This window comes from Alosa sapidissima, chromosome 14 (genome assembly GCF_018492685.1).
Source record: "Alosa sapidissima isolate fAloSap1 chromosome 14, fAloSap1.pri, whole genome shotgun sequence".
Classification (NCBI taxonomy): domain Eukaryota; kingdom Metazoa; phylum Chordata; class Actinopteri; order Clupeiformes; family Clupeidae; genus Alosa; species Alosa sapidissima.
In genome coordinates this window covers 27,273,127-27,287,686 of record NC_055970.1, presented here as the reverse complement: position 1 = coordinate 27,287,686, position 14,560 = coordinate 27,273,127, and the positions used below count along the sequence as shown (strand labels likewise).

Genomic DNA, 14,560 nt, shown 5'->3' with positions numbered 1-14,560 from the left:
TAACGGTGACCGTGTCGGAGTATTGAAATTGGTTGTGGTCTATTCAGCATTTCTCAAAATATGGGTCCGCAACATGGAGACTGCTGGTCCGCGGAGTCGTGGAGTGAAATTAGGACCGGTGCTTCATCTGATAATTTGCTGCGCAGTTGATCAAGAAACCGCGGATCGACGAAAAAAGAAAACAAACGTTTCTGCTATCGATGTCATTAAACATGGAGCCCTACAATTAAGTGGTGGTATGAGCATTCATTCAATGCGCGTCTGCGCGAGAGGAACTGAAACTAATCGATAACGTTGGTATCAAAGCTCCGCTTCAACCTGTTGGAAGGCTATTTATTTATTTAACGAAACTTAATAGAACGACGTTGTTTTTTAGAACTTCCTTAGAAACAGAGCAGAGACTGTATAATACACTGTATAGCATTGAGTATTGTATAGTCAAATTTCAATATAACGTGGCCAAGAGCTATTGTAGCCTTCTTTCTGGGTACATGTAGATGAGCCTTATGACCCAAAAGTCTGCCATGACCGGGCCTCAGGTCAAAGAAGTTTGAGAAAGGCTGGTCTATATAACCTGCATCAGAATGAGGTTTGCAATGGTGCGCCTGAAGGCACGGGTTGAAGACCCAGTCAGTTACGTCACGATATGCACATTTGTGTAAATTCATTCCTACGTAATCACCATGACCAAAATTGTACTTTTTTCTTTTACTTTGAATCTTGAAAAAAAAAAATATTGACCTACCTACCGACCCATTTTTAATTTTTTTTGGCTGTTACTGCAAACAAAAATATTTTTAAGGATGGCCTGAAAATAAAGTTGTGCGTCATGTTATTGAAGGAGAGTAACATTGCTATTCCCTGAAGATGAGTCAGATGTAGGCTACACTTAAGTTATGTTGGCCACTCATCTATGCTTTTCTTATAGATGCCAGAAACTGCATATTACACTATGACCGTTTGTAAGGGTAAAAGCCTGCTCGCACGTTTTGGGCTAGGTCCATAAGCTACAGGCTACAGCAAAGTGTTACTGGAGAGAACATTGAATGTAGTCAGGCCTATGTGATGGTAGAATAGGGCCAGGCTATCTCTATCTCTAACTAGCTCTTATCGAGAAGAATTCATGACGGAAATAACAGTGGACTAACGGTGGATAATTGTGGATAACTTGTCTACCATAAGAGTTCAGTGTCCTTATGTTTAGCTGTGTTTGCTTGTTTGGCTGCATAGCATGCTAGTTTGTTTGTTAAACAGTTAAAGTAAGCTATGTTCTCTAATGTCTAGCTTCTAAATGTTATGTGGCAAACAGTAGTTATAATGTGATAATGTAAAAGCTTGCTAGGACAGACACTCAATGAGTTCATGCTGTTTTATCGTTGGAATTTAGGATTGCCTATATGGCAACCGATTGCCTTCCGACCTACAGTCAACTGTAGCAGGCGTTGAATGACTGGAAGCTTTGTGGATTTTAAGATTGTCGTAATGTGCTGTCTCTGCTATTGCTGTTTTTGATCAGTCAGATTTCCCCCCATTCCGTCTTAACGCATTTACACTGGTGGTGGAATGAATCGTTTCGCTAAAATGTCTACCCTGCCTAGTGGTAAAATTGGCAAGATACTTCGTCCCACCGTTCCACCTCGGTGTACAAAGAAAAGGCGTTCCGCGAATAAGGTACACATCTGTGGGAAATCTGGCAGTGTAAAAGGGGCTAGTGATTCTGTCCATTGCCTGTCCGTTTGATCTGTATTTTAGCTTCTTGACCAGGCTGGTTGCTACTCTATAAAATATATCCTCCTGGCTTTTTCATACATCAAGTATAAATACAAAATCTCACCTGAGTAAGGAAATATGTGGCTCTTTAAGTGGGAAAGGGGAAGTTTGTGTGTTGTATCTAGCATCTCCTGGCTTTTTCGGGTCTGACTGTTGGCAGATGGGCAGAATGTATAAATTTGCCAAGAGCTTGGCATCACTGCAAGCAAAACATGCCCCCTTCCCTTTGCCTCAGAAAGCATGGCAATGGTTGAGCATGTGGTTCTGCTGTTGATCTGCAGCAGCATCCAGTACCCTGGTTACAGTAATGGACATGCTGCCATCTGTTTGATACAATTGTGAAATGTTCTACAGCGTTCAGTGTTCTACAGTGGTATACAGTATGACATCCAAATTCGACTTGATGGTCATATTCAAAAGAGACTGCAAATTTTAATATGACCGTCAACTCATTAGAATGTCACTCAGCAACCTCAGCTTGGTCTTGTGTGTCAAGTACAATGATGCCTTTGCTTTCTGTGTGTGAAATTAACAATCTTTGCTTTCTTTGTTTGAAATGAACAATCATCTTTTTATACTGTTGAAGACACTGGCTACTAGTTTGGCTACAAACTAGGTCAGAAATGAAACTGTGCTGCATAAATAATAAGCCAGGCTTTTTCCCCTGGATGTCTGATCCAATATCTTCTATCTAGAATGGGGCTTGATGCAACTTCAATAAATCAAATTGTATTTTACACTATGCAATGGGGTTAATTTCAATGATAAACAAGTCTATATAAATATGAAGACTTGGCACCAACAATGCAAGTGCAGCTTGCTTGGGTTACCATCTGAGATGGTGTTAATTAATTTTGTGAATAAAATTTCTGAGATTTATTTCTGAGATTTATTTATTGGGTTTCTAACGGGTTTACTGGAAAAAGAAAAAATGTGAGGCTAGTTGTTTAGAACCCTGAAGAAGTTAAGACCTGTAGTTTACTGGTTGGATATACTGTGGGCTTAAATTAACTATAAGATAGGCCTACCTGTTGCATTTGGACATTGACTGGAAACATAGCATGCTGAATGGAAAACGGAAGTCAAATATTTTAAAGTGGTGCTAACTTCACTATTTTTGAACATGGAAAAGCCAGTCCTCCCATCCTGCTACACCCAACACTTGTAGGGTATCTTTTCTAACAACATTTGCTCCCTACCATCTGACATCCTGTGTCAGTGTTTGGTTACAGGAAAATGGAACAACTATTTGTAGATTTTCTCCCCTCAGAGGATAAGGCTTTCATTCCACACCAACTTACCTAGAACATCATCTCATGGATTTGTCCAATCAAAATCTTCAAATTGTCTACCTAGGTTAGTACTTTTGGTTAGTTGGGTCAATAGTTTTCAGCATGGACCTGAAACAAAAAATACTTTTCATTGTTGGTGCTCTTAATCCACACCCCCCTTTTCTGGCAAAATTAGTCACAGTGACACTACATTAAAGGTTGAGCTATTATCATTAGAGATGAGCTTTAAAATTATATCCAGGCAAGTTAAGAGAACATTTTTGAATTTTTGGTAATATCTTCTGTAACTATGCTACAATTGCTGGTCAATGCTGACCTGCAGCAGAATGCAAGTTAATGTTACCAGCATCAAGGTTATGGTAAAGTAGGCTATTATTCCTAGCCTACCCAAACTTTGTAGAATGAAAGACAAGCATGTGTAGTATGACTGGACCATTAAAAGGCCAACTACATGCCCATTAGTTTTATATAAGGCCCTAGGTCAAAGTGGAAAACTGGTGATATTGAGAGTCTTGTAAACTTTTTACCTACATGGCATGAATCAGTATTTTTTCTGCAAATTCAATGCTTTAATGTTGAGCCAATATTTGAGGTCTCTGCTGAAAATGCACATGAAGATATTAAGAATAAAACAAGGTGTTATTGTATTATTTGGTCATTTTCATAGGTCTAAAATGCTATGTGATGTAGCTAGTAGGAACACGAAAATCAACATGGGAATAGCTCAGTTCATAGTCATTTAGTCTATGAAGTGCCAATGATGTACCATGTTTCATTCATAGATAATACACTTACTTGGTTATATTGTATACTTTTTCATTATTGTCCCTGAGGTAAAACAATGAGGCCATCCTTAAAAATATTCTTGTTTGCAGTAACAGCCAAAAAAAAAAAAAAAAATGGGTCTGTAGGTAGGTCAATATTTTTTTTTTTCAAGATTCAAAGTAAAAAAAAAAGTACAATTTTTGTCATGGTGATTACGTAGGTATGAATTTAAACAATTGTGCATATTGTGACGTAACTGACTGGGTCCTCAACCCGTGCCTTTAGGCGCATCACTGCAAACCTCAATCTGATGCAGGTTATGGAGACCAGCCTTTCTCAAACTTCTTTGACCTGAGGCCCAGTCATGGCAGACTTTGGGGCCATAGGGCCAAATCAAATTGTCATTATCATTATCACAATCATTATTATGTCTAGATTGTTATACATGCACTTTCACTTAAATATTTTGTGACATGCACATCAGAGGACTGCTTTAGTAATGTAAGATATAATTAGTTTCATTACTTTTGCATGGTTGCATGATACTTGCATAAGAAAAGAAATACTTCTCAAAACAGCAACAATTATATGGGTGCTATTGTTTTGGGATGTTTCCCTCATGCAAGCATCATACATTGGTATGGAGAGAAAAAAAAACATGTGCAAAATGCCCCATTCACATCAATATGTTTTATATAGAGTCACCACACTGCCACCTGTGGTTGTATAGAGTAACCTAGGGTAGCTCTATACAAAACATATTGATGTCAATGGTGCATTTTGCCCATGTTCAGGGTGGAAAGTGAAAAAGAAAGATTGGCATAAGACAAGTCAAATTGGTGTTTTTGAAAAGAAAAGATCATGGAGAATAAAGAAAAAAATCTTTGTATATTCCCACAAGGTGTTTGGGTGCTCTGAAAATGAGAACCAAAATTATTTTTTAGACTTGTAAAGTCTGCTGTTCAGACCCTGAAGGAATTTATTTTCTGTTCATTGTTTTTTGTGAGAGTGTTTCTACTTATCTCAGTAAGGAAAATAAATCAAGAGCCTATGTTGAGTACAAATATGTCTTCTGAAGGCTTAAACAGAGCCCAGCCAAAAACTCCAATAAAATGTGTATCAACTTTGAGGGACAGCTATGACCATGCAGGATTATCCAGACCAAACGTGACGATTTTGCTACATACTATTCCTATTTATGTACCAGCATGCAAAATTTGAGCCTCCTACATGGTTTAGTTCTTGCGCTGTGGGCTTGTGAACTTTGACAAAAAAAAGAGGCCGAACAAAATCGACATCGACACCCCCCTCCCCCTGTAAAACTGGCTGTATCTTGGAAAGTATATATCTTACATAAGAGTAATTTTACAGTGTGTCTCCTAGGTAACATAGGTACACCTGGTAATTTTTTCAGAATTTTTTGAGACCTAAGTGCGTGGGCCCTGGTTGAATTGACGTGGAATGACCCTACATTATCTATACATTATTCTATACACACCTAAACCCGCCTCAAAACCAACACTGATTGGCCGTTTGTTTGGCGAACGGCTCCAAATGTTCTCTATGGGAAAGATGCCAGACTGATCTGCGAGTGGAAAACTGAAGCTCGCGAGATCAGGATGGTCTCACCAGGCTAATGTACCCGTTGGCTGTCAGCCAAGTTGAATGACTCTTTGAAATTGCTGTTTGTAGGTTTGAGATATTTGTTAATAATGCTCTTAGGAAAAGGATAGGGAAGCCATGTTGTTTAAGTATGGTAGCATTGTATGGTAAGGGAATTTTGAGTTACCAATGACCAGCTTTGTGAAGGGAGTTCAATGTGCTAAGACCAGTCCAGAGATGACTGTCACCATCTAAGGATCCAGTCATCAAGAACAGTGCCCCATCAGTGAAAAAAGAAGTGGTGGTATACAGTAAGCAGTGTTAAAGATGCCCTGCCACACGTATTTCATTACTTTATGGTAATGTCTGAAGTTCTACCATGGACTCTAACATTTTTTGCGGAAAACATGCCTTGGTTACCTTGTTTCAAGCCATTCTAGCGTGGTATTGAAAGCCTGCAGGAAGACTCGGCTCGATTTGCACCGGTTCTTATTAATATTCAACGAGCTAAGCTGCTTGACTCTGATTGGCTAACAGCTAGTAGGTGTCGTCCATAATATGACAGCCGTTATCAACTCATTTTAGCTTCATGGCATGAATTTAACTTGGCTAGCGAGTGCTAGCTTTGTCCAAATGGGCATTAAACCTGCTAGGCTAGCGAGTGCATTAAACCTGTATAACATAACACTTCCTTGAGTTGACTAACGTTTTACTTACGGGCACTGGTCATACACTGCTGCGATGGTAGCCTACGGCTCCAGCCTTTTTGCAAAGTCTGTGGCATTGTTCCAAAAAATAAACTGAAGCAATTTGATCCTCAAGTCTGGGTTCTTGGGCAAAATGCATTGTTGAAGTTCTGTTCGTGCATAGAGCACAAGCCAATTTTGTGGGCATGGTCTCAACTGGGCGAGCTCATGAATAGTAATGAGCTTGATCAATTCCACGTCAAACTAAAGAGCTTTTGCAACTGGCCTAATTTCTCCGCTCATTTCAGTGACTAGAGCTGACAGAGGAGGTAGCTGTTAATTTTCACATTCACGACATAGCACAAACATATGGACCTAACATATTAAAAAAATACAAGTAAAAACGTTTTTGTGTGGCAGGGGACCTTTAAGCATGCTCAAGGCACATTGCACCATAGGGATATTGTTGGGCAGGTGCAGAGTGGAAGAGCTGGGTTTGGTCTGGGTGCCAATTGGAAAGCATGGGGTAAGGCTACAGCACAGGAGAAGAGACAGATGGTAACTGGCTTTGTTTGTGAACAAGAGGAGGATCGACAATCAACAGCAGTGTCTCAAGCAAAACAAGAGCAATGAATGAGCTGGCATGAACGCATGATGTTGAGAAGAGGAAGATCAGCTGGAGACAACTTTGGGCCACATTACCACATTAATTTCAATGTAGGAGCCAGTTATTTTCTTCCAACTCCACAGAGCCTCAGTCAGTGGGTTGGTGTAGACGGAAACTGTAAGCTATGAATGGGTCATGGCTCTTTAAAGCATACTTTGTCCGGTTGTAAAACTATTTTGAACCAGGGTCGCTACACCTTGAGAGTTTGCTTGAGAACAAAGAGAGTTGAGGTTAACTCTTTGCCGGTTAGTAACAGGAACTGTAGAATTTCTTTTGTGCGAAGGGGCAGAAAAGTGGCCAATAGGCAAACACAAACAATACAGGAAGGTGGAGCAAAGTGTGGGATTGGGAACTCCTGGCGGATGTTGAAAGGCAATTGCCAGTGTCAGTGTTGTTTTCTGAATGTCAGCGGATCACCTACTTTATTGATCTAACTATTCCCTATGAAAATGTGATGGAGGAAGCCTATGAATAGAACAAGTCAAAATATGATAAAATATATACTCCATGCAAAAGCAAGAGAACAATGCTAGCAAGCACACACAAGACCGGTGAAGATAGGCCTAGGAGTAGAGGCTTTGTAGAAAAGTCACCTGCAAGACTTTGGATTTCGAATGTTGGATTTCAAGGACGAACACTGAAATAGAAAACACTGGTAGAGGCTCTTACAAACTACTTGAGGTCGTGCTGCGACCTGAATTGTCCCAGAGATAAATGAAATCTGTTACAGTGTTTCTGGAGTGTTACTTGTTCATGTGTCTGTTTGTTATATCTCAACCCATCATGAGTGTGGAGGGAGAGGTCCTAATTCAACGAAACAACAATGAAGGACGTTGCCTGTTTGATAACCCCAGTGAAACTCACAAAGATTGCCCTGTTAGTGATTTATTTTTTCTGTTTTGGTTCTTTGTCAAATAAATTTGTATTCGAGAATCATTATAAAGGAGGTACAAAAATACAATATATCATTATTCTCCAGGTTTTTACGGAATAACAAACAACACATGAACAAGTAAATCAGTCTTAAATAGCCTGGCTAACGTCTCTCGTATTTAAAACGTGGTTTACGAATGCCCAGAGCTGTTTATTGGGTGCTACGAATGTCTATCAAATGCGTCTGTACGTAGCTCATAACCACTTCGGTGTGTCGTCATCGTCTTGCTGTCTCCCCTCTGTTCTGTGATTGGTTCCTTCGTTGAGGTGAAAATGAAGTCCATGGAATCCAGGCTGCCTAGCAGCGTGAATATAATCACGCGCAAGGCAGCATGGGAAAACCCAGGCTAACTCTTAAAGGTGCTGTGGGTACATTTCCAACTCCTATAGTCCTATAAATAATGGTAAGACTTTGTCTACGACAGATTTGTTGCTCTCATGCTCGCTAGGATGCTTGTGTGTTTGTAACCTGTTTCCGGTGTCGTGAATAAAGTTTCTCTGGGAATACTAAAGGGAGGGGTGAGCTACCTCTCTGGTGTGTTTCCTTTGGTCCTTGGTTAGAATATAATGTACATTGTTTTGGTCAAAAGCGTCTGCTAATCAATTTAAATAGAAACATAGGCTAAACAAACTTTATCACTGACTGCACCTTTATGCACTGGGACTGGAAAGTTATGGACTTTTCCCTACTAAACATTAATCTAATTTATATTGCTTGACTATATATTTGGTATTTTCTAGTATTTCTTTTCCAGATTTCTGCATAGCATATTATGTAGCATGCTAGTAGGGCTACACAGTTAATTGGAATAAAATTGCAATCTCAATTCATACCTGCGCAATTTAATTTTAGAATGACCATGATTCTGCTGCATTTTAAAAAAGACTGCATCAGTCTTCATTCCAAGCCTACTGTACTTTGTTCCTTTTTTTAAAAAAAGGACAAAGGATTATACCACATGACAGAATAGCAGAAACTAACCCAAACCAAAACCCAGTGAGAGCAAGTGAATGACAGGGCAGGAGAAAAGTTGTGCTAGAACGAATAAAATCGATAAAATGAGTACAGACGTTTTAGAATGGTTACAACCTCATGGCTTTTATTTTTACTTTTATAATGTGTTGTCACAACTCTTGGATGTCAAGACATGACAGAGTTTTAGTTGGACGAGAACTGCTTCGTAAAGGTTGTAGCAGCGATTGGAGGCCCAAAAAAGGCCCAAACATAAATGATCACATTCATCTAATCTTTCCTAACGATCCGCTAACTGCCTGCCCCATAAGCAGGCCGTCAAAAAAATGTGTCTCTGTAGGCAGCCTAGGCTCTGATATCTGCACACAAAAACAATTGCTACCAACAAGTGTTGCTAACCACTCAAAGACAAAAGAAAGTGTTCCAACCAATAACCGACCAGGGGGTCGTTTCTAGAAAAGTTAGCAACGACGTTGCTCAATCACCATGGTACGACGCAACTTGTGACCAAACAACGGCACTGTTACACCTGTTTCCAGAAAGCATCGTACCTGTGTCGCAATTCGCTACCTCCGACGTTCGAACACCGTAGTTCCAACAACGTTGTTGATGATGCAGCGATACATATCATTGGTGGAAACAGTGGCAACGTATAATACCCCACCCCCTAGAAATGTTCTGTCACGGCCTATGTCGACATTTTTCTAATATAAACCGAGTGATTAATGCTGCATGGCATTGTCATTGCCATCAGCCAAAACCTAAACCTATTGCAAGCATATAAAACAGTTAACTTAACCTTCTAACGCTGTTCCGGTCAAAAATGACCGATTTACACATTCCCTGTACCATAAATATGGCATTTTTCATCAGATTGCCTCAAGATCTTATGATATCCTTCAAAAAAGGCTTTTGAACACATAGAATTTATTTTGACTACTTTCTTTGAATTTTGAGTGATTTATTCAACGTAGAAACACTTTTTTTGTTTACGGTCAAAAATGACCGCCATAGGAAATTAATGGGAAAGAGTATAATTTTCATCCAGGAGATAAAAGACATCTCCTTACACACACTCCTACAACTTACCACCAATGTTCCCACACACATGCACACATATAGTACACACACATGTACACCCACTCACACACACACACACACACACACACACACACACACACACTCAGTACATGTTGTCAGTTCATGTTGTCATGTTGTCACTTGTACGTGTGAACCACCAATGTTGCAGGGGAGTATTGTTGCGCTCAGATGATGTAGAGTTTTAGCCAGGTGTGTTTAAACCAAGAGTTGAAGAGAGAGAGAGGAGTAGTTCGCACACTGAAAGAATTGACTTAAACAAAGTCTACAGCAAGAGTTTGTCCATTTAATTTTGGGAGCACGAGCAGACGTTTCAGCCGTCCGGCTATTCTCAATAGCCGGACGGCTGAAACGTCCGGTGAGCATTGAGAATAGCCGGACGGCTGAAACGTCTAATAAGGGTCTGTTTACAATAATGTTCTATTAAATAATACTTTTTGTCATGGTATTGGTATTTAAGAGCAGTTAAAACTGTCAGGTCAAATTTGACCGCGAACAGTAAATTAAGGGGTGTAGCAACGAACAGTGTTTAAAGGTTAAGCAGACCAATATGAGTCATTATTTGTGTTAAATATCTATGTTGGAAAAAATATATAGCCTGGACAAATGTCTGGGTATCCAATAGCATATCAACTGTCTCGTGGCTTAACGGCAGCGCGTCAGTGCACTGAGCGCTTGGCCGGAGTTCACGTCCTATCTCTTTTCATCTCTGACTAAGAGTAGGCCTACGAGACACAACAATAGGTTTTGACCATACATATTTATGTATATAGTTACTCTACATCGAGAGACCATAGGTACAATACATCAGTCAAAAACAATTGAATGTCACACTAGTTCACCTGCAGGTAGCGAGAAGCAAGAGGACAATCTCACATCATAAGAAAATCGAACCTACAACGTTGGGATAATAAGTCATCTGCTTTAGCCACTACACTATTTGTCACTGCTGATGTAAGGGACTGTGAAGATTATAATACTAAAAGCAAGGCAATACTTGAATTAACATAAATAGCAGGAATGAGCCAAGTAGGGGAGTCAGTGTCTTAATAAAATTAAGCTAAAGGATAGATCAATCATTGAGTCACGAGATAAACATCCACTTCGCAAATTTTGGTTAGGCGGTTGTGATTTTTTTGGTTAGGCGCTCCGGACACCAACAGGAACTACCAAGGAACGACACAAGTGCGACTGCCTAGGGGCAGTAGTTCAAACGACCAAACTTTGCGTCCTTGTTTGCGATTGAGAGTTCGAACTACCCTTTCTAGAAACACCAAATCCAAGAACGATGGAGCGAACTACCAAGGTTGCGACGCAAGTTAGCAAATGATGCTTTCTAGAAACGACCCCCTGATGCGCGTTCAGGAGAGTTTCAATTGCACGGGAGGGAGAGAGAGGAAGTAGTGAGCTAGCTCTCTGTTTTGTTTGAACGTCAACAGAAGTGACGTTACCCCGCCATCGCTGAACAAATGCAATTCCATTGACTGTGGGGAATGTCTGTATTTGTTTAACTTTGCTGGCAAACTAGTAAGCTAGCAACTAGCAAGGCAAGGCAAGGCAATGAGTGGTTTAACAAGCAACATTGTTACTAAAAAGGTGGTGGTCTCATACAGCCAATTTCTGATTGTGTTGTTGCAGCAGGATGTTTGATATGTAGCTCCCCTCTTAACTCATTGCAGGATATAGGTTTAGATAATTCAACATTGTTTTCCCTCTACATGATCTAAAAAATACATTTTTGGAGCTATGTTTCATCTGTTACAGAAACACACAATCACATTCTGTGTTTACAGAAACACATGTCTGGTCTTTTTTTCTAAAAAATAAAACCGCTGAATGAACATCCTCCAGGAGTGGTGATTCCATGCTTTTTGCCAGGGGTTGTATTTTAGAGGCCTTAGTTTTTGAACTCATTAATAACAAGGTTTGAGTAAAATCTGAGACAATGCAGCAACAACCTTATCAGATTTGATGCAGAATGGCCCAGGAACCCTTCATTTGAAGTTCTGTCCTGGACATTTTTGTGATATTATAACCCAATGAAGCCTATATTGATATTATTTTCTGATTTACTGCTTTCAGACATAGTTTTTAGACTTTTTAGACATGCTGTTTGATTGGACTTTTCTTTTTTTTTTTCCAGAGTCAACAGTGCCTCAATTCATTCCATTTGGTTTCTCTGTGGAACCAGTGGACATACTTGTGGTACGAGGTGGACCGGCCATACTAAACTGCTCAGTTGACAGCCCAGTAGCTGCTCGGGTAGAGTGGAAGAAAGATGGTAGCTTCTTGAGGCTGCAGGCAGATGAGCGACGACACCTCCTGGACGACGGCTCACTGTTCATCTCGTCAGTGCTGCATTCAAAACACAATAAACCTGATGAGGGTATTTACCAATGTGTGGCATCCATCCAGAACATGGGCACTATAAGTAGTAAGACAGCACGGCTCAGCGTGGCAGGTAAGAAAACATGTTAACTTATTTGCATTCATTGTTTCATTCATTTGTATTATTTTATGCATGGCATTAATTGCCACAGTATTACATTCTATTTTGTGTATAACACTCTTAAAGGAGACGGATAATCAAAAAAACATGTTTACCTTGTCTTTGTTGAATAACGGTAGTCTACCTGCAGAACATACAAAAAGAGCTAGACATTCTGAATATGTCCGTTTCATAGAAATTCCTCTTTTAGAAATATTCGCAGAAATTGGGCCAATCGGAACAATGGATACAAATGACGTAAAATGTGTCTCACTGCCCCCAACTCTCTCATTCCATTCCCTCCCCTTTGAAATAATTTGCACACACCCGCCCTCCTGCCCCATACAGCAAGTACATTGCAGCAGTGTTCATGAAGTTCAAGGCGAAATGGCGAGTCGCGTTCCAAGGAGTGCTCATAGGCATCCAGGCTGTGCAAGCGGTGTGCAAACATTTCATTACCTTCCCACCAAAAGAAATGCACGATATGCGTGGCTGCTGTTAATTTTTAATTGGATTCCCACTACATTCAGATAGGCCATACTCATGAAACATTGGTACAGATGTGTATCTGTATGGAATTGCATAAAGTGTTAGCATCGGTTGTATTTACCGGTAGAATACTTTTTCTCTCTCGGTCATGCGAACACAGTTTCCACATAAGCACCTGGTAAGTGAGGAGTGGACAGTGGTCCTAGCCTAGGCTACACTAAGAAGGTTGGTCTAAAGTGACTGCATTGGCGGTCATACAGTAGCAATATCTAGTAAGCTTTTATTGGGTGAAAGAGTTCAATGGTGCTCAAGTGCAGGCTATGTAGTGCCTTTTTCGTTTGCGTGTCACTCCGAACTCGTCAAATGTGGAGGCTTGGTTAGGATCCTTGGCATCAAACTTCGACGCGCGGATTACCCCCTTGCCTAAGCTTTAGCTGAATCAGTTGTTACCAATGATCATGCCATGCTCACATTAAGACGATGGCAAGTCGGCATCTGCACCTTTAGTTTGTGAAGATGTTTCGCCTGGTGCATTAACTCCAAAACATGAAAGCAGCCTATCCAGCTGTCTCCAAGACATTGGAAATGGGAAACATTTGTAACGTTTGTATTCCAACTTCTGTCCTAAGACTCTATACATTTCGACTTTTAATACAAAACTATAAGCATCAGCCTTTGAGCGAGCCTCTTCTGTCTATTTTGATGCTCATATTATTACAAAAAGGCCTAGTTGAAACGGTTCTATTTTCTTTCTGCCTGAACGGTAGGCTACCATCAGCCCAAGACCCAATGCCGTCGGGCAAATTTATGCATTACAATATAAGGCTGAATCTGTGAATGGGCCATAGCTGTAAAAAGTTGGTCTGTCCATGTTCCGAAGCCGGCAAAGTTACATTCTTTTGAGTGGCAGCAAAGGCAGCCAATCAGCGTCAAGTGCTTGCAGTTCATAATGAGGTTTAACCTGACCCTAGCCAGATGAATTTCGCTCCGCCTAGCTCCACTCATCCATCTGGAACCGATCCATTGAAGTGTTGCTTCAGAAGGCTGGGCCTAATCAAAAAATGCTTGCATATGATTGAATAAGCCACTTGTCCGTCATCTATTGACGTGCTACTTCAACCACTCACATCGAAGCCAACCCGTGACGCTGATAACAGTCTCACAGTCTCACGATGTCTTAGCCTCGTTGACACCAGACCCTTCTCAATAGAGTGGTGAAGTCCCGCCCCTTCTACTTCCGGTCCATGGGACCTATCTTTCAAAAAATTATGAACGGGAGTTAATGGAGAGATAACAATTATTTTTTGGTCCAGTTTGAATTGTCCCACAAATTTCACATATGATGTGTGTGAATTTAAAAGATAATTTTTCACGTCAAGAAAGTACTGTTGTTCGATAGACTTCAAAAGTTATGTTGGTTTTGTGCGAATCCACTCAGTGAACTACATCTCTCGTCTCAAACGGTGTATGTCACCAACGTAATGAAACGATAAGAGCTGTTATGCTAGTTAACGGTTGCATCTTGCTGCCTGCCATGTCACTTAACAGTATGTAATGTACAGTCTATGGACGAATACAACTTACCTGATGTGTTTAATCCTCTGACTCATGGTATTTTCTTCGGCAAGGAAAGCCCAATTAAGACCTGTTGCTGGTATGCTTGTACAATCTACAGTGTAGTGTGGCTGTAAATGAGCTAACGTCACTAGCGCGACTGATGGGTTTGTAGTTGTTGGAATTACGATCTTTCACAATGTTGTAATTCAATAGTTACGAAACAAACTGCAAATGTCTTTA

The 14,560-nt window shown here is 40.4% G+C and overlaps 1 protein-coding gene across 9 annotated transcripts in view; it reads left to right on the top strand.

The window, feature by feature from the left end:
- neo1a (neogenin 1a) overlaps positions 1–14,560 on the top strand; it is a 92,558-nt gene that overhangs the window by 25,025 nt on the left and 52,973 nt on the right. For all 9 annotated transcript variants that reach the window (XM_042061134.1, XM_042061137.1, XM_042061140.1 and 6 more), the window contains exon 2: positions 11,930–12,247. In XM_042061134.1, the coding sequence (XP_041917068.1) occupies positions 11,930–12,247 (318 nt within the window). The remainder of the gene's footprint in view (positions 1–11,929; positions 12,248–14,560) is intronic.